The sequence below is a fragment of the Atractosteus spatula genome, chromosome 3, assembly GCF_055471065.1.
Source record: "Atractosteus spatula isolate fAtrSpa1 chromosome 3, fAtrSpa1.hap1, whole genome shotgun sequence".
Taxonomy (NCBI): Eukaryota; Metazoa; Chordata; class Actinopteri; order Semionotiformes; family Lepisosteidae; genus Atractosteus; species Atractosteus spatula.
Genome location: NC_142708.1, coordinates 74,828,748 through 74,849,001, shown reverse-complemented (window position 1 = coordinate 74,849,001; position 20,254 = coordinate 74,828,748). Strand labels below are relative to the sequence as shown.

Below are 20,254 nucleotides of genomic sequence, written 5' to 3'. Positions count from 1 at the left end.
CAGGGCCACCTCAGCTGCTAGTCTGACACTGTTTTCAAACCTTGCAATGTGGAGAGCGAACGCGCTCCCATTTTGAGCATTTCAGCAGCTTCCCCCCTGGTTGCCCAGCTCGGCTCTGGCCGGTCTGAGTGCTCTGGCCTTGTGCAGTTGGCAGGCAGCGGGCTCGTGAAGGGGGTCCGCGCGGGTGCTGTGCTGGACTTGAAAGCATTGCAGGAGAGCCGAAACAGATGTGAGGGTCATCACAGCCCATCGTTTGCTTAAAATACTGGGTTACAGCTGGGGCTTTGCAGACTGATCAGAAATATGCATGCTGTGTGGTGAGCAGGAAGGTTTGGTGTGTGGTGTTTTGGGAATTCCTCAGCTCTCCAGTAGCTTTTTCTGAAGCTTTATTCCTCAGTGGATCTGCTCATGGTGGGTAATCTGGGGCCGTCAGACAGTGGCCTGTCAGAGCCCCGTTCTGAGGGATTCAGAATGCTTTCATGTCTGCAGAAGGCGTTGGAAGTACTGTTGTGTGCTGTCGAGAGAGCCAGGCTTCCCGCTGGAGAGAGAGGACACAAGCGAGAGCATCAATTTTAGATGAGCTGCAGTCTGAAAACTGACGAGCCGATGTCATTTCCAAATGATTAAGATGACTCATGAGCTCCTGTCAAAGCTGAAGCCTGGAGAGAAAGTCGTCCATTAACTTCAGACACTGGAGTGCAAAGAAAATTAGATCCACCCACTGTGCAAGATGCCAGTGTTGCTGCATTTTGCTGTAATGTTGAAGAGAATTGATCAATATTTGCCAGGCATGTTTGCAGTGAGCTGGGCACTTTGACGGCAATAATTCTTTAAATCCTATTAATATTAACCCTTTGGGATGTGTAGGTGTAATCTTCAGTTTTGCACCATTGTGTGTAATAGCACTGTAGTGGTGGTGCAAGCTCGCACCAGGGTAGCTGCTGTTATTGGGGAGTCCCGGAGCTCTGAGGCTGCATCCGGAGAATTTGCACCCAGCCCCCCAATAGCAAACTGCTGCCTCAATTATTCTGCCTTCTGACCCAGGTCTTCACATTTAGTCTAATGAAATTCTTAGCCATGTGCAGCGACACCTGCTGGTAGCGAATTGTACTCCATGCTTGCTTGCCTTTACCTCATTGGTTCTTGCACTCCAGAACAAAAATCATTGAAGTAGGTCACAGGTTTAAAGAACCTAAGATATAATTCACTCTATAGTTTATAATATATTTTAATTTCACATGAAAATTAGAAAGTTGAAAATGTACACTTTTAAAGAAACAAAGGTTTGACTAAATTAAGTAGCTGTACTTGAGTGCCTGTGCTTAATATGTATTTTCAGTATACCTTGTGAAAAATCTAGCTCCCAAAAATCTACGACTGAGAGAGACTACATGCCAGGTGAGGCCAAATGACCCATCCAGCCTGTTTGGTGGTCATTAGATAATTGATCCAGGATCTGGGTCTCATCCAACAATTTCTTGAAAGAAGCTGCGGTATTGTTTTCACCAATGTGGCTTGCATAATGCCTGCACGACTCTTTGCATAAGAAGTGTCTCCTGTTCCCAGGTTTAGACGTACATCTACTTGTGTCTTCTGTTTTGGGATTCACTTCTCATTTTCAAGAAATCTACTCCCTTGACTTTCAAGAGTCTTTGAGGATTTTGAGAACTTGTATCAGGTCCCCTCATAATCATCTTCCCTGAAGACTAAAGAGGTTCTGTTCCTTCAGCAGTTCTGATCTGTGAACTTAAGTTACTAAGTACATCAGGATCTATCGCATACATATATATGAAGAAGAGCAGTGGTCCTAATACAGATCCCAGCAGTACTCCACTAACTGCATCACCCCAGACTGAGTATTCACCCACTAATCTGTACTGTTTTCTATTGAATAACCAATTCTTAATCTAAATAATCATTTTCCTTGAATGCCTATTGCCTTTAATGTGAGAATTAATCTTTTGTGAAAAACCTGATCAAAAGACATCTTAAAATCTAAATACACCAAAACATATGCCCTAAAAACTCTGAACAGGCCTGTTGTGCCAAGACCTACCTTTTCTAAATCCATATGAGGGTTTTATTAACAGATACTTGATCCTCTAGCTCTGAACTTTAATTCCTTCACGTTACATGTACTAGAGGTCAGACGTAATGGTCTTTAATTGCTTTAATTGCTTGTCCTTTCCTTGGATGGGTACAACATCAGCAATTCCCTAGTCTTTGGTTGCTGCCCCTTTGTTAATGGCTTCTGAATAGCGTCTCTTGTTTCCATGGGTACAGTTGGTAAGGTAACATCAGGCCCTGGGGTTTCATTAATCATGAGTGCTTATAGTACCTGAAGCCTCTTCTGCGCTTATTACTAATTATTCAGCACAGAACCCTGTCCTCCTGCAGCCTGAGGCATGTTGTTGACTTCTTCCTTGCTGATCACCTGAGTGAAATACTTAGTAAATCAGCCCCTTTCCTTGCTTCGTCTAGATTCTTGAATGTTTCCATTATCGTCGCTGATATGTTTTAATTAATCCTTATAGTACTATAGTACTTAAAGAATGTTTTATTATTAATTTTAGCCTCCATTACAGTAATTCTTTCCATCTCTCTTGGCCTTTCTAATCTCCTTTTACCTCTGCTTGGAAATTCACTGTACTCCTTTTAACTGGATTCTGTTGTTTTTAATTATTTTCTAAAGCACTCTTTTCCCTTATTTTTCCTAACTGTTTTGTTGAACCAGCTGGATTTTTTTTTTTAGCTTTCAATTTGCTGACTCTTGGGCTACATCCGTTCTGCGCTTCAAGCGGAATTGTTGCTGTCCATCTCCCACTGACGTCATATCCATCCTGTCCCATTATACTGCTCTTAGACTCTGCTTCATTCCTTCATAGTCTGCTTTCCTGAAAAAGTAACCTTCTGATCTGGATGCAGCCTGTACTTCAAAGCACACTGTGTTATAAGCACAATTTCCTGATAGTTCTCTCACCTCTGTTGGCCTGACTAGGTCTTGAATGTTTGGGGAAAATGTTGTTATCCTTGTTAACCACAGCGTGTGTTGGACACAAAGGGACATGGTCCCAGGGGGCAGTGTTTTTGGGGAGAGCATGCAGTGTCACTTGGATTTGGCTAATACCACTCTGTGCCATCTCTAATGTGTGGGTAGACGACGGGCCGTTCCTGTGCAGGTGTGGAAATAACAGAGCATGGTTACAGTTCTGGTTCTGATGAGCTGCTTTTGTGTGTTTTGTAATAATTTTCCCATGCCAACAGGAGCCGGTGACCTGTGCGTGTGTGCGTGCATAAACAGACCATTTTAGCTGTGTGTCGTTGTGTACCTTCTCACATACAGGAACACGAATGAAAAGAAACCTGAAGTTCACCTCCGAGCGAATTCACCTTGACAAGCCTCTGGTTGCTAGGCAACGAGCCGACAGTGGGGAAGGGGGAGGCCAGGTGATTGCTCTGGTGCTCCTGCCGGCGATGTCTTCGAGGCAAACAGACCCATTCTCGCTCAAATTCAAACTCTGAGGGCTTGTTTTACAATTCAAGAGCCCAGTGATTTTCTTCGTCAAGCCCGCGGCCTCTGATCGTCCACGAGCGTCCGGGCGCTGGTGGACCGCTCGTCAGACTGGGCGGGCTGTTTGTATGTGAAAGCTGTTCAGCGCAAAGAAAACGAAGCCTTTGTTTAGAACACAGGAGCTGTTTTTTTAAAAAAAATCCTTTTTTTTGGCTTTTGTGCTGCCCTGCGAATCGCACACTCCCTCCTCCGCCCCTGTCCACTGGCCTGTTGGGATGCTGACTGCTTGCACGTACAGCCTGCAAAGCAAGGCGTTGACCCTTGTTGACCCCGGACACCCCGGGGTTCTGGGAGTGGCGGAGCTGCTGGGGTCCTTACTTGCTCCTGTCACTCTGCTGATGCTATTTTTATCATCGCTATGGTAACATCCCATTTCAAGGGTGAGAGGAAAGATTGCTTACGGTGAACGTACTTACAAGGAGCTACAGGGCTTGTAACGGAGGAGACGAGTTCAGTAGCTCCGACACTGTCGTTACCCAGAGCACACAGGCACACAGGCCGGGGCTGTAGACGGTTTAATTCCGCAGAGCGCTCTGCACAGCTCCTGCCCGGGAATTGGCTCTGTGGCTGTGGAGTGAGATCCGTGTTCTTTGACTCCGAGAACGGGGATGTGAATGAGGAGGGCAAGAACTAGCTGCTCCTTTGACTGGTGTTTGGGGGGAGGGGGAAGCAGAGGTTTTCATGTTGGATTTTGATCGGCACTTTGATTTCATTAGGGGTTTGTGTTCTTGCTTGCTTTCTTTTTTTTTTTACCCAGTCTTGTGCTCTTTTCAATCCGGTGGCCTTTGTCCCTGCGGCTCTGCCACTCCTCATGTTTCTGTCCTGCACTTCAGGGTCCCTCAGGCGCGTCACAGCCTGGAGCAAACTCTCCTGCAACTCAAAGGTGCAGGAAGATGACAGTCGGACTGCAGGGTTCTTGCAGAATGTGCTGCATTTGCCTCTTTGAAGAATAAAGAGAACAATAATTGTCAGATTCACAGTCAGTTTTAATATTTCAAAGTGTATGATCAGAGCTTGTTTTTGTTTGTATACATCCCCATTCGCTGTGTCTTCTCCTGACGGGCTCAGGAAGCTCTTAGGCTGGAGCAGAGCAGGGACGGGCAGTTCTGCTTTCTTGGGGCAGCACAGGTTTTGTGTTTTGTTAATGTTGACAATTTAGGCCAAGGATGCCTGTTTCAGGTCCTGGAGGGTCGGGGCTTCTGCAGCAGGTTTTCAGTGCCTCTGTAAAGCAGCAGCTGTTAAACAGTTTGCTCCAGTGAAGCCAGTCATGAGCTGCTTCATCACCCCACAGATACACCAGCCCTCCAGTCAAGGGCTTGGGGAGCCCTGCTTTAGGCTCTCAATGTTGTCACTGCGAGCAAAACTAGTCGTGTTGGGAGAGGAAAGGAAATGGAAGAATGCAAAGGAAAAGTGCTGCATCAGTCCTCCCTCTCCTTCTCACTTCACAGCAACACCTCTCGCATTTCCCAGTAGGTGATTCCTCCTCCTTGGCGCTTGGTGTGGGAAGTGATCAGGTCCTCTAAATTTAGCCAGAGAGTTTATTTTTAACTCTGCAAGCTTGGATTTCAGCCTGGGTATTTGCTGTACTCCAAGGGTCTTGACTGTGCTCTGCTCTTCTTGAGTTCCTGGGGCCTCTCCCCTCGAACATGGGGGACTTCCTGCTTTCAGTCCAGGAAGGGGCTTGTGCTGGCCAGTGTCTCTGCTCGCTGTTCTGAAGTTCACTTGAGCAAGGGGCCAGGAGGGGAAATGGAGTTTCCACCACTGAGTTCCACCCAGCTCCTAGAATGTCGTTACTTGGCATCAGACAGGCCGAAAGCCCTTCTCTAAGTTTGTACCCACTCTCTTGTTCTGGGGTGAATGGCCTGAGGTTCAGGAGAAGTCTCACACCGGACCCTGAACTCAAGACTCAAAGGGGCGCCATGAGATCTAGCTGTTTACACATGATGACTCGGGATGCATGATGCATATTCAGGCTACATGATCTGCAGCAGGGCCTCCTGGTCCTGCAGGGTCAGTGTGTCTGCAGCAGGGCCGTTCCAGTCCTGGTCCTGCAGGGTCAGTGTGTCTGCAGCAGGGCCGTTCCAGTCCTGGTCCTGCAGGGTCAGTGTGTCTGCAGCAGGGCCGTTCCAGTCCTGGTCCTGCAGGGTCAGTGTGTCTGCAGCAGGGCCGTCCAGTCCTGGTCCTGCAGGGTCAGTGTGTCTGCAGCAGGGCCGTCCAGTCCTGGTCCTGCAGGGTCAGTGTGTTTGCAGCAGGGCCGTCCAGTCCTGGTCCTGCAGGGTCAGTGTGTCTGCAGCAGGGCCGTCCAGTCCTGGTCCTGCAGGGTCAGTGTGTCTGCAGCAGGGCCGTTCCAGTCCTGGTCCTGCAGGGTCAGTGTGTCTGCAGCAGGGCCGTTCCAGTCCTGGTCCTGCAGGGTCAGTGTGTCTGCAGCAGGGCTGTCCAGTCATGAGAAGGGTTACAAGAGTAGATGCCAGTAACTAGCTGAACATCAAGGTCTCATCCAGCTGTTTCTTGAAAGTAGCCAGGGTGTCTGCTGGACTCCTTACTGTGACTGTATGTGTACAGTATGTATGGTGGGTTTCTTGGGTATAGTGCCGTCACTCACCTGTGAAATCTTAGTTAAAAAATGTTACAATGAATTAACGAGAGTATCAGAAAGCTACTTGCATCTTGCTAAAACTTCTCAGTAAGCAAAAAAGTTAAAATCCTTTTATATCATATAAATCGATCATATTAAATAAAACTGAGACTAGCTGGGGCTTTGCTTGGTGCACAAATGCTTGGAATAATATCCTCTTGATGTGACAGTAAAATGGGTTTCACTTCTAATGGGTCGGTCTGTTGAGCGTCGCCGAAACGGTGGTTTCCTTGTAAACACGTGCTTACAGTTTTGTGCTGCTAGCTGAGCCGTGTACCGGAGGGTACGTCCCACCTGAAGGGGGTCGAGTCCCGGTCTTTCGAACCCGAGGCCCCTCCGCCGCGCTTGCGCACAGCCCTCTCCTCTCGCCCCGCCCGCCCCGCGGTTCCGTCAACAACCCGTTTCAGACTCGAGGCTAAGACGGGCTGCTAACAGTTACGCTTTCAGCTTTGCGTGAGGGTGAGGGTGAGGGAGAGAGGCCGTTTGCAAACGAAATCGACAGTTCAAACTTTTTTTTTTCTCCCCCCCAAAAAAAAAGACAAAAATCAGTTCGTGGTTTATGCCAGAAGCTGGTTGGTTATATTAGGCGTTCGGCAGTCCCGTCTCGCTCGGCAGCAACCCAACACGCACACCCACCCACCCACACACACACACGCCAGGTAAGAGCGCGGCAGCACTGCCCGCAGGCGGCTGCTCGCCCCGCACTGCCTCCTTTCGCGGAAGGAAGGGCGAAGCGCTGAAGCCGCGCGCGCCGCGCCCGTGATGCAGTGGCCCCCCGCTCCCCCGGCTCCCACAATGCAGCGCGAGCAGCATCAGCCGCTGTCTGTGGTGCTGAAGCTGAGAGCCGGAGAGCGAGCGCGCAACCCCGACCGCCCTCCCGCATCCTCCCAGCCTCCGGGGGGGGAGACCGACCGACCGACCGACCGGCCAGCCAGCCGCAGCAGCGGCAGAGCGGATTGAAGGACAAAGGACGTAACGACGCCAAGTCACAACAGAAATAGTGGAGGGAGGGAGGGGGGGGGGGCGTTCACTTTGTTTTAATAAGCCGATTTTTGTAGCCCGTTTTTTTTTTTTCAATTGCTATTCCGAATTTCAGCCCGTGCCGCCTCGCGTCCTTTATGCACAGCACGCTGCTCGAGACCATACAGAGAAAACAGGCGTTCGGGTTTACGAAGCATGGCCTGTCGATCTCGCTAGCAGACATGGAAGCCAACCAGCGTCCGATCAAGAGTCTGAAGAGCTACCCGGAGGCAGGAGGCAGGAGCCTGGCGGCGGCCGCGGGCGGGGACGGCGCAGGGGGCTACCGTACCAATGCGGATATGGAGTCCAAAATCCAGAAGGCCGTGGAGTTCAAGGCGGAGGGCAACCGCTGCTACAAGGAGAAGAAATTCCGGGAGGCGATCGGGAAGTACCACCGCTCGCTGCTGCAGCTCAAGGGGGTCCACGAAGAAGGCACCGCCGGCTCCGAGGTGAACCTCCTGGGCCGCACCAGCGCCAGCCTGAGCGAGGAGCAGCGGCGGCTGGTCGAGAGCACGGAGATGGACTGCTACGACAGCCTCACCGGTGAGTCCCGAGCGGGTCGCGGCGGCTCACCGCAGGCCGGTGGCGGTGTAGTAACTGGGGGGGGGAGGGAACGAAAAATCACAGCAGGGCAGGGTAGAGAAATCAGACCTGCAGTTACAGCTCCGAGCGCAAGAGGGGTTTCGTGGACCGTCATTACAAAAAAAACTAACTTTCTCATGCTCAGTGCTCATAGCGCGCTTATGACTGCGATCTGGACCAGCGTGACACGATGTTTTTCCACCTGTTTTAAGTGACGTCTCCAGGATTCTCTTCCTCCTCACGCTTCAAGTTCAGCCGGGCGGAGGTGTGAAGTCTGAAGCGCTGGTGGTGTCGCTGGGCAGGCGCTCGGGCGCTTGTGTTCATGAAACCGGGCACCCTGACGGGGGCAGCGCGCTGTAGAGACACTTACCGGGTTTTTCCGCTCACGGGCCGTTTTGCAAATTGTACCGCAGCAGGAGACGCGCCAGCAGTCACCCCGTGTGTACAGAAACGCGGAGAGCCGAGCGACACGTTCCTCTCGGTACCTGCTGCTGATTTCTAGGCTAGAACGGGCACCCGAGAAAGGTGTCAGCTTCCGTGCTGGTGAAGTTCGCTGCTGCTGCACGGAATTACCGAGTTGCTCACTCGAAGGACGCCTCTGTTCTCAGGCCACGTCCGTGCAGCAATCACGGCTTCTGTACGAAGGCCGGACATTTTCGAAGCCGACTGTCATCAGTCTTCGACGGGCAGCAGCTGATGTTGCAGGAGCTAGTGTTACATCACCCGACGCAGTGCGAGGGCCAGAACGAAGCGTGTAGCAGAGCAACAGCAGGATCGTGCGAGGAGGTCCTCGCACCTCGATGCGCGGTGAAACCATGAAAGAGGCTTGTGCAGTACAGCGCAGTGCTGACGCCGACCTGCAGGTGTCAGTGTAGGTGCAGCATGAAGGAGTTAGTTTGGAGAAAGAGCAGTATCTTTGCAGGGACTAACTTGAGGGGATTTAATATGCATGCACAAAGGTTGCCCTTGATTGTAGAATATAAACTAGCCCTTTTGTTTGCATTAATTGCGGGATATGGGTGAAACAGAAGCTCTTAATGGGCATAACAGTTAATGGACAGGATTGCTCTGTAGTTGGCTTGAGATGGGATGCATATTCATGAAATATGTTCTTGCAAATTCTGCATGTTTGAAAGAAAAGCCAGTTCCCAGTAAGGTCCTGCACTTGGATGGTATGCATGTGTGACGGCCCTGTTTTATTTCCAAAAGTGCACATCAGAAATCCCAGAGCTGCCAGCAGGCCTGTGGGAGAGGATCAAGCTGTGTGAAACCGCAGGGCTGCAGGAAATGAGAATTACCGATGTGCATCTTGTTGTTTCTTCAGCCTACAGGTTATTGTTTGTTCACTTTTCACATGGGCGGAGTGAAACACCTACCCAGCTGGCATGTCCTGGCCCCGTCAGTGTGTAAAAAGAGCAAGAGGAAAGCCGTTAGCTGTCCTGGACACAGCCCCCTTAGCTTCACCCGATCTGTTTATAATCAGACCGTGGGATGGGGGGCAGGTGGTACCTTCTGCACATGGAATGGGCCGGCAGCTGGCACCTACTGAGCCGCTCAATCACCTGGAGATGCTGCAGGTTCCAACTCCACTGTTCCAATTGACCAGCCTCACACTGATCACGCACACTCGCTGCTCTGATTACAACCACGTCGGCTGTGGAGGTAAAGAGTTACTGACCTCAGTCCCTCCCAGTGGCCACACCAATCTCCACCCACCCAGGGCATGGCCAGGGCTGCTCTAGGCATGATCAGGCGTGGTGCTTGTAATGGGTTCCTGCCGATGGACTTCACGGGACATTAGGAAAAGGCTCACTGGGAGAGTTGTGCTCTGTGCTGTGTGTTGCTGAGAAAAGCAAGGCCACCTCCTAGGCCTCCTGTCTTACACAGGATTCCCAGTCTTTCTCTTACACAGTCTCTACAGTAGCTGCATGACTGAGTTGTAAACAGCTAAGGAGTGGCAACTCTACCCTGCAGTAGCCCTGCTGGTACCTGGTGGTGTTCCTCTGAGTTCAAGACATCCCCCCCAGGCTCCTGCTGCGTTCTGGTCAGTCTCTGTGTCATACAGCTCACTAACAATATCCTAAAGCAGTTCAGTGTCGTTTCTCCCAGGGTGTGCGGCACAGAAATGGGAAGCAGAGCTGGGATATTAAGGCCAGTGCGCCTGCGGGTTGGTTTGGTTGTTGGCATCGGTGACATTAGTTTGGAGATGGAGTAGCTGCTGTCACACCGCCTTGTACTGCAGCACTTAGTGTCAGTCGAGGAAGGAGCCCTTGAGCTGTGTTTTCAGGTTACGAGCGTCTCGCTCAGTAGCGCAGGACAGTTTCAGGCTTGGGAGCACTCCGGAAGTTCTGCAGGAGCACTGATCACCCGGGCTGCGATGGGGGTCTGTGTATTGAGTTTGTGAGCAAAATCTGTCCCAGCCGGACTTTGATGACCCAACGTTTGCTGCGGTGTAGCGTCCCAGAATGAGCTTGCAGTTCACAGGCAGCAGGCCGGGTCCGATGCAGCTCGATCAGGGAGCCGGGAGAGAGGACAGAGCCTCGCAGGCCCCCTCTCAGGCTCTGCAGTCTGTCGTTTGTCTTTTTTTTGGCACGTTTTTGCTCTGCTCCTGGCGAGCTGGAGGCCTGGAGATTGTGCCTGCAGGGTGAGCAGGCCGGTGCTCTTAGTTTCAGAGACGAGCCATAAAGGTGTTCAATCCGTGTGGAAGCTGATCCATCTGGGGGGATGGGGAGAAGAGGGGGGTCCCAGCTGGGTTTGGGGGAACCAGCGGAGGCAGGGGAGAGCAGGAAATCAGACCCCACCAGCCAGGAAAGGCAGGGCGGCTTCGTTTCCGCTGGCGAGGTGAGGAATCGTGCTGACCCGTGATTTATGTGGAGTTGAGTGAGAAGGATCGCAATCTAAAAGAAAAGGGCACCGGCCGGCCAGCGGATTCTAGCGCACTGATATTTTTTCAAATGTATTTTAGCATTTATCTGTATAAATATCTGTATATCTCTTTAGTATCTGGGTTGGTCTACTCATCCTTTCGGGATTGTGCACACTAAATACCAGTTACCGATCGGTAAGAAATGAAGTGCCGAGGGTGTCGCCCTCTGCTCCCAAACCAGGGGGTACAAAGGCAGGAGCTTGGGAAGACTGCGGGCGAGAGGGAGCTCGGACGAGATGAACACTGCTTGAGCGGAGCACCGTCTCCTCCAGCAGGGAGCTGCCGTATCCAGGCAGCACCGAGCAGGCCCGGGGGACGGGGGGCAGCGCGATGATTCTGTTTGTGCCATTGTGCTCGCGTTCCCGTGGGCATCAGCAGCCCAGCCCGGCCCTGGCACAGGAGTGGCACGGTGCTGGCTCCCCACCGCCGGGCTCGTGTGCTTGGCGACGGCCCTGCTGCCTGCTGGGAGCGTCTGTGAAGGGGAGGTAGGAAGTTCTCCCGTGGAGATCGTCAGGAGTGTTGAGTTAAGATGCGCGCAGGGGTGGCAGGAGTGTTGAGTTAAGATGCGCGCAGGGGTGGCAGGAGTGTTGAGTTAAGATGCGCGCAGGGGTGGCAGGAGTGTTGAGTTAGACGCGCGCAGGGGTGGCAGGAGTGTTGAGTTAGACGCGCACAGGGGTGAAGGGAGTGTTGAGTTAGACGAGCATAGGGGTGGCAGGAGTGTTCAGGTAGACGCGCACAGGGGTGGCAGGAGTGTTGAGTTAGACGAGCGCAGGGGTGGCAGGAGTGTTCAGGAGTGTTGAGTTAGACTCCAGCAAGGGGGCAGGAGTGTTGAGTTAGACGAGCGCAGGGGTGGCAGGAGTGTTCAGGAGTGTTGAGTTAGACTCCAGCAAGGGGGCAGGAGTGTTGAGTTAGACTGGAGCAAGGCCATTGTAAAGTCAGACTAAAACACACACTGGTGGGATCTTCTGATGGCTGAGTCCTGTTACCCAGAAATCTGTGCAGTCGGTGGCATTTCAGTTGTGCTACTTCCTGGGAGAAACAAGGGTGTTCCAGGAGTCGGCCAGCGTGGGGTTAGGAAGGGAAGGTCTTCTGAAACTAACTTGCTCAAATTAATTCCAGACATTAGATAACACAAACACGTGTGACACGATATGTTTAGATTTCCAGAATGTGTTTGACACGGTACTTCTTAACAGGTTGATTCTCAGTGAAAGATGGAGGAATCCAAGGAGATGCAAGTACTTGGTTTGAGAGCTGGCTGACGAACAGGAAGGCGCATGTGGGCTCAAGGGGCGTAACCTCTAGGGGGCGGATGTGGGTAGCAGTGTGCCGCAGGGCTGTGTTTTGGGCCCAAAGCGAAAACTGTGCCATCGACATCCTGAAAGGTCAGCTTGAAGCCCTGCATTGCTCTTAGAATATTGTGTCCTGTTGTAGTCATCCTAATATTTGGTCAGAGGAAGACTATTATTGCTTTGTTTCAAAGAGCAGCAAAATGATTGCTGGACTTTGGGGACTGTCCTAGACGGACAGGTTGAAGCAGCTAAAGCTCTTCAGTTTAGAACGGAGGAGAGTGTGAGGTCCAAGTAGACAAAATCCTAAGGGTTTAGATTGTTTTAAACCAAGGAACAGACTCCATAGTTTCACAGCTGGAAACATAAGGGAAATTCATTTTGTATAGAGAATAGCAAACACTTCTTTTCTACAAGAGTAGTGGGTGTCTGGAACAGGCTACAGAGCCAGGTGGTTTAGGCTGGAAGATATTTTAGATTCAATTAGCTACTAAACTACGTAACAAGCAAGATGGGCTGAATGGAATGGCCCACTCTCTTCTGTATGTAGACCTTTCTCATAGTCTTACAGAATTTCAAATGATTTCCTTGAAGTTCTGTGTAAATGTGCCAGTCTGAACATTTAGTTCACTTTGATATTCTGCTTTTAAAATACATGCCAATGTTTTATTCCTTTAAATCCAGTGGACTTGAGGAGAAGAACACAAGCTCACTAGTGATGTGTGTGCAAATCTGTAGATGTGCTGACACTGACTGACACTGACTGCCCCCAGGAAAACCACATTAGCTAACTGACCTGTTCATGACCATGTCTCGGTATTCTCGCTGAGTGAGGGAGGTCTCCTTTAGCCCACTCGGCTGGTTCCCTGTTGGGTTACGCCAGAGACCCGGGTTCGTGCCCAGGTGATGCGGGACGAACGTGCGAGGTGGAACCGCGACGGTCACAGCGGCACTGTCCAGCTGTGGTCAGTGTGGCGAGGCAGTGTGGGGGTCCCCTGTCCTGCCAGCCTGGCCCACCTTTAATGTGTGCTTTGAAAACATTCAGCTCTTGCGTTCTTCAGGACTGCTGATCTTTTTAACAAACGCACCTGTTTGAGTCAGCTAGTGGCCTTTTCCACAGTTCACAGATACTCGGAAAGGATTTTAACAACAGATGGGTTGGCACAGCACAACATCTCATAAATAAATGAAAACATTCATAGTAAAAGAATATACGCTGATCATCTTCAATAAGTGTGCTAAGGGTTCTGGGGGTGGGGGAGTGATTTTATAAATATTTTATGGCTTTTTAAAACTAAAACATTTAGTGATGGTCTAGATGGTGTTTTGCTTTCTAAGTGACATGATAGAATTACTCAATTTCTTTCCGAATATGTGTAAATGGGCATCCTGCTGCATATTGATTTCTGGGGGAGTAGTAAGAGGGCTTGTTCAATATTAATGATTGCAGACTGTTTAAAAACTATTGCACTATACTGGGCCACTTAGACTCTTACAGCTCACTCTAGCTGAAGAACTTTTATAATAATCATCTGTTATGCAATTAAGCAATTAAGGTGCTGGTTGGAGCAAGGTTCTTCAATGGAATGGATCTGATCGACATCTGAACTCTCTGGATGCTGCTCTGTGTTTGTGCTGGAGTGGATCACTTGCCATTAAGAGGGCGAGAAAGACAATGTATTAAACGCATCTTAAGCTTCACAGCTGTTTGCATTTATCTGACATATTTATCTGATAAAGATGTTCGCCAGGATACAGGTATACAGTAGGTTCCTCTGTTCTGGAAATTGTAAAATATGAGCATGAGAAAATTCTGGAGCAGCTTGAGTTACCTGTTTTACAGCAGCAGAGAGGCAGATTAAGTTGTTAAAAACTCAATGTCAGAGGTTCTAGAGGTGGTACTGTGGATGGAGAAATGAAGTCACGTGTTTACACAAAGAGTAGCTGGAGTCCAGAACGATGCCCAGCTAGGCTGCAACAAAGCCCATTTCTGGGATTCTTCAACTCAGGGGTGGATGGGATTCTGGGATCATTTAGCTGCCGAGCAGTGAGCAAGGGAATCCGGTTTCCAAAGAAGGTGAAGACTTCCTGGATATTGTTAATTTTAGCGGAGGTTTTATACTCTCTGGCCTTTTATTGTGATTGATGGGGATTTGGGAGGTGTGAGACTGCTGTGGAAATCTGTTCTTCATTTCAGCAAAGAAATGAGAAATCATCCAGGCTCAGGGAAGGGCCCCATCAACGTAAACTACTCCTCGCCCCCAATTAGAGGGGCAGAGTGATGGAGTGTGCGCTGGGCAGGTGGGTGTTTGTAATCCAGCTCTCTGCGATCTAATTAACGAGCGGTTGTCACGGGTTGTCACGGCCAGTGAGGACTGTGCTTGAAATCCGAGATGCAGCCTCTGCCGGCTTTGCTGAAACGCTTCTGGAAGGAGGAGAGCCTGTGTCTGGACTGGAGTTTCCTCCTCTTGTCTCTTGCATTGTGCTTCCACCTCGAAAATGACCATTCTGGTTCCGAATTTGTTCAGGAAGTCACTGGGGGAAGCTCGTAGCTAGTACCATATTCCTGCAGAGCCCCCGGCTCCTGAGCATCCAGGATTCCCAATTCCTTGGGAGGAAAGGAAGAGTAATAACTAGAGGTGTGAAAGCTGGGGTGAAAAACGTTCGATTTCCTTTCGAGTGTCAGCTAATTTGTGTTAGAGCCTTCAGGCTGCTAATGCCAACATTTCAGTTACTGATGTCAGCAGTCTTGTTTTTCTCAGTTGAAATCCTCTCCTGCTCAGACACGGCGAGACAGGACGAGCAGAATGCTCACTCATTAAATGCCCAAGCACAGCCATTATGCACTTTTATTAAATTGAGATCCGCATTTGCAACAGACACGGGGCCCATTAGCACTCTACCCTAATGGAAGGCTTCTCAGACTCCTTCAGCTCTTTAATCCAGATGGGGGGCCGGGGCTCGCTTCAACTGAGCTCGCGGGACGAGGAAGCCAGCCAGCCCTGTAGTTTTCTGCCATTTCATCCTAATGGCGTTTTGTGCATTACAGCTGCACGCTCATCACCTGTGCCTGCACTCAGCTGCCCGGTCGGTTCGAGGGAGACTACACTAGGAGCTTTTTTATTCTGCTGTTTGTGCAAGCCAGAAAACTCACAAGACCCATCCTGCGCGAGCTGCCGTCATGCATGCCTGGGTTTCATGGGTGCTTTTCAATGAGCAGTTAAAACCTAAACAACAGGTGATTTCACTTTTGTACTGCATAATCTGTTCAATTAAGCAATTATGATCAGAGGGATAACAATGACCAGAGGACAGTGCGGATATGTCTTCTGTGAAGAAAGGTACCAGCTGATAGTTTACTCTGGAACTATACCCTGACTATTACAGTAGGATAAGAACGTGGGAGTGACAACTGAGAGGAGCCATTCAGCTCATCTGGCCCTTGTGGTTATTAGTAGTTAATTGATCCCAGGACCTCATCCGTCATTCTTTTGAAAGAAACCAACAAGCTTCAACAGCTTGTTCCACACTCCCACCACCCTTTGTGCATAGACATTCCTTGAGTTTTAAATGCAATTTAATGGCATTTCCACTTGTTCCACCCGGTCTGTGCTTCAGCGTTCAGTGCAATGAATGCCCTCCCTCAATAGCAGGACACGCGCTGCCCTCCTCTCTAATTTAAACCTCTGTCTAATTGACAAGGCTGCTGCGTGGCCCCTACTCGTGATCTTAGTGCCTGCCCGTGGTGATACAATAGCTCCGCCCTGTGGCTGGGCGGGTGCCTGCGAGTTTGTGGTGCTGCCGCTGCTGAGAGCTGCATCACTCCTCCAGTTCAGAAACAGACAAAGGAGACCATTGTGGTGCCTGCTGGCAGGCAAATTGAACATCTCACAGCACAGGACGTCTGCAACAGCCCCTGGACAAAAGGGTGTGCAGAAACAGGATAAATAGCCAACATTTCTGAAATAAGTCATCAAAGCAGAAAATGCTTCACACATTCTTCTCCACAGCTTATCAGCACTAGCAGCAGTTCAAACCGGACGAACAGAGAGGGATTTCTTGCATGTCTAACATGCCTGATGTATGACAGCGCAGTGCTTTTATCCCACACTTTCTCAAAGAAACTGCTGATGTAGAAACAGCTTCTGAACTCAACACTGAGCAGCAGGTACCCTTTCCAAAGCCTTCTGCCTGTATCAGTGGGGAATCTGAGAGTGCTTTTATGCTACGGTGCTTGCACACCCTCATCGTTATTTCAGTAGCCGCTTGTGGGACTCCTGCTCCAGTCTGTCCCTGTTCCAGTGGGCGTCAGCTCGGCTGGCAGGAGGCTGGTTGCACACGGAGATGTGCGGGCCTGCACCCTTCCGATACTGGTATAGAGGATTGGGGGAGGGGGGGTTCCAAAAATAAAAAATAACTGGGGGTCCCAAATGTGAAGCCCAGAAAATAAGAGAGGTGTGTGCTGTGCGTGGCAGAGAGTAGTGGCCATGATCCCTGGCACAGAGACTGCCTGGGGCTGGAGTCGGTGACGCACGACGCACACACACTCGCCACACTCCTGGGACCTGGCCTGCGCCAGTGAGTCACTGTCCCTCCCGGCGAGTCAGCGGTGACTCGCGTTGTTCGGAGAACTGTCAGCACGTCCGGGAGGAGGGAGGCAGAGAGGGGGAGATTCTTGGATCGCTGCAACGTCTTAAAAATCAGCTCTGTTAACCCGGGCCGCACACTGAGTCGCTCGATTCCGCGACTACTGGTTCCCCTTTCACCCCGAAAACATAGGGGTTTCTTCCCTGGCAGTGAAAGAGCGCGCCGGGGCAGGAGGAGTCTCCTGTGCTGCTGAAAGGCCGTAGCTGTAAGAACAGACGGGCAGGTGCCGCGGTTTCTCACTCAGCCCTTTCACTGAGAGAAGAAGAGGTTGTCTGCCAGGAGGCAGCAAATTCCTGGCTTCTGCACTGATCTTTTCCTTTCCAACCCACAGCAGGACACCATCCCCACTGAGCCACGGTCTCTCTAAACTAGGCCGGTCCTGTTCTGTGAACCCCGGTGTCAGGCTGGTTTTCCGTCACTCAAGGGAGGGGCAGGAGCTGTAGGGGAAGCAAATCAGTGGCGCGCAACACTCTGAAGCCCGTTGTCCACTGTGCAGCATTAATTTAGTTACTCATTATTATGTCCTCCAGTAAGCAGTCCAACAATAACAGGTGTTCATGCTGAATCATCAGGACAAGGTAAGGAAGAGATCAATAAGGATGATAAAGTTTCAGGTTTAAAGTAAAGTTACAACTTTACAGTCCACTTGTTGAGGGAGTCTGCTCAGGCAGTTGGCAGGGGAAAACAAACACTGAAGAACAGAACAAGGATAACAGGGTTTCTGGAGCCTCTGCCAGCTCATGAGAGCACGGACCGCCAGAGTCCGAGGTGTCAGGCTGTGTCCGTGAGCGTGCACGTGTGCGCCAGCATCAAATCGCTTCCCTTAGTCCCTTAGAAATCAGAATGTCTGTTTGAAAGGAGATTCAGAGGCTAGCGTGGCACAGGGAACAGACTGGACGGGCAGGTCCTCAGGCGAATGACTAGCTGCCACATGGGGTTGGTGTTTCCGGGCTTGTTCTTCAGCGGTGTACTCAGCCATGGTAGATCTGATGGTCAACAGTATTTAATTTTAAATATTTCCGGGTAGATTGAAACGAGATAAGGCTGGAAGCACGTTGATCGCCTCTACTCTTGTAGGCATGGGAGCCTGCTCAGCAGACCTCCCTCCTCCCTCGCTCACAGACCTGCCCCGTGGGACAGCTGCTCAGGGCGTTAGCTGGAGTGGCTCAGGGGCCTGATCACGACTGCAGGAGCAGCAGCAGCTGCTGGCAGAACGTTGCAAAGGGATGGTTTAGTCTGTGTCTTGTGTGAGTGAGCATGTTCCAGCTGACACGGGCACAGCAAGGACAGCTCGGAGGTGCTGGACTGAAACTGCCGCAGCCTGTGAGCTCAGAGGACTCCTCGATAAGTCTTCTCACAGATCGAAGGAACGGATCCCAGAACCCATTCGTCTGTTTGTCTGTCCGCTTTGCTTGATTTGATCAAACTGAGTGAAAAACACTTCCAGTGGCATTTTTTGTGTCTTGGGGTACAGTGCGGGAGACCTTTCCACCACTGGTGCAGAATAACAGAATGAGCTGAACAGCTGACACTATGACCCCTTGTGTCTTTGTCTCTCCCTCTGTCCCTCTCTCCCTAGCCTGCCTGCTGCAGTCAGAGCTGGTGAACTACGAGCGAGTGAAGGAGTACTGTCTGAAGGTGCTGAGCAAGCAGGAGGACAACTTCAAAGCCATGTACCGCGCCGGCATCGCCTTCTACCACCTGGGCGACTACAAGAGCGCCCTGCACTACCTGAAAGAGGCCGCGTGCCGCGAGCCGACAGGCAAGTGCACCTGTCATTACCTCTCCCTGGCTCGCAGGGGTGCTGTAGAGGCAAGGGCTCATTTTGCTGGACTGTGCTTTATTCTGTAATTAGAGAGAATCACCCGGTGGGGGGGGGGGGGAGGATGCAAACGGGGACAATCCTGATAGAAGTGCTGAGCGAGTCCAACATACTGCAGACAGCATAAAAATGACTCAGTAACTCAATTACACCCCAGATCTGCCATCAGAAATGGGTGGTCAGCAAGGTCGGTGCATTTCGTCTGTAAACAAGAACCCAGAGCTGACCTGTTCCTCTTGAGAGCTGAATCCTGCCCGTGTGTCGCAGGGACGTTGTGGGGAGATAGACCGCTTGAGCTGGTAGAGCTGACACAGCTGGCAGAGCATGGGCGTTGTGCTCTCCAGGCTCGGTCTTCTTCAACATGTTTTTTAAGGACAGCCACCCGAGGGCTGACTTGAGCTGAATGTGTGGTGCCCCTCCTGAGCTCAGCTCCCTGTCTTCCCTGTCCTCTGCAGACACCAACGTGCTGAGGTACATCCAGCTGACTGAGATGAAGATGAGCAAGAGCACCCCGCGAGAGCAGAAGAGTGGCAGCGAAGCCATGGGCTAGCAACCCCTGTGACCCACAGCCTTCCCAACCCCAACCTACACCCCTCCCCCTACACCCCTCCCTTCCGCCAGCCCCTGACCTGCAAACTGTTTCCTGTTGTGCCAGGACCCTGGCACGCCACACCACGCCACGCCACGCCAACCTTCCTGCCACGGACTCTGTGCCAGGCAGATACGCGAGACGTCTGCAGAGCTGAAAGAGACAATGAAATAATAACACAATAAGAAAAAAATGATAATACGGGACATCACATACTCTTCAGTACAGCGGGAGGAGGAACGTCTGTACGGAAGCTGTGATTTCCGGCAGGACGGCCCAGGAGTGGGGCGCTGTCGTTGTTTCTTCCCAGGGGTCTGCAGGACAAGGCACAGCGGAGTATCGGCCACAACGTCGCAGAGAGGGGAAGGAACAGGCCGTTTCCCCAAAGGTTTGTCCCAGTGGCAGGAGCGCAGACTGAGATTTCATCACCCCGTCCCACTGGCGCCCCCCTGCTGGACGGTGTGAAGCCGCCCCTGTTTGGAGCCCCCAGCGCGCACACAGCTGCACGGCGCCTCTGCGGCAGGCCGGGGGAGGGGGGTGTGTGTGTGTGTGCTCATCCTGTGTTTTACTCCAACGTGTTAAAACTTTTTTTTTCCCCCCCACGAGGAGGAACACAAAAACAGAATGCTTTTTTTTTAATTTTGAGTTTTTTCTTAATGTTGGAAAAAATATCAGTGAGCATTCATCTCTGGACAGTGTTTAATTCAAGGGCTATTTAGTGTATCTAAGTTGTTTCTGAGTTCTGTAACACCGTCTGCCCCTCTCCACCCAGTGCCAGCTGGGCAGCCTGGAGCAGGCGTGGCGCTCCTGTGGCTCTTTGCCCAGGTTCTCTTGGCTCTCTGCTGCCGTGGGCACAGTTAGATCACGAGCCATCCTAAACTGACGTTTCTGCATTGGCCGGGGGCGTGGAGTTATTCTGGTGCTGCGCTTAGGGATGTTCCGGGCTCTTGTGCGACACCAATAATCTTCCCCCCTTGTGAGCAGGCTGTCCACAAGCCGTGTTTCTGAGACGGAGAATGTCAGACGGAAAGACTGTTAACAGCGCACTATGATGCCGAAATGGAGAGGATACACACTCTCTTCATAGCTATTTCTTCTTAGTCCCGAGTAATTTGAGTGCGAAGCGTCAGGTGGCTGCGGAGGAATGTGGAGAGGTTAATTCCAAGCTGAAAA

At 51.0% G+C, this 20,254-nt stretch overlaps 1 protein-coding gene across 1 annotated transcript; it reads left to right on the top strand.

The window, feature by feature from the left end:
* Positions 1-7,324: 7,324 nt before the first annotated feature.
* On the top strand, positions 7,325-19,042 carry ttc9b (tetratricopeptide repeat domain 9B). Its single transcript, XM_088912138.1, has 3 exons — positions 7,325-7,769; positions 18,250-18,432; positions 18,948-19,042. Exons 1-3 carry the CDS (start codon positions 7,325-7,327, stop codon positions 19,040-19,042), a joined length of 723 nt encoding a protein of 240 aa, XP_088768264.1.
* Positions 19,043-20,254: the final 1,212 nt, after the last annotated feature.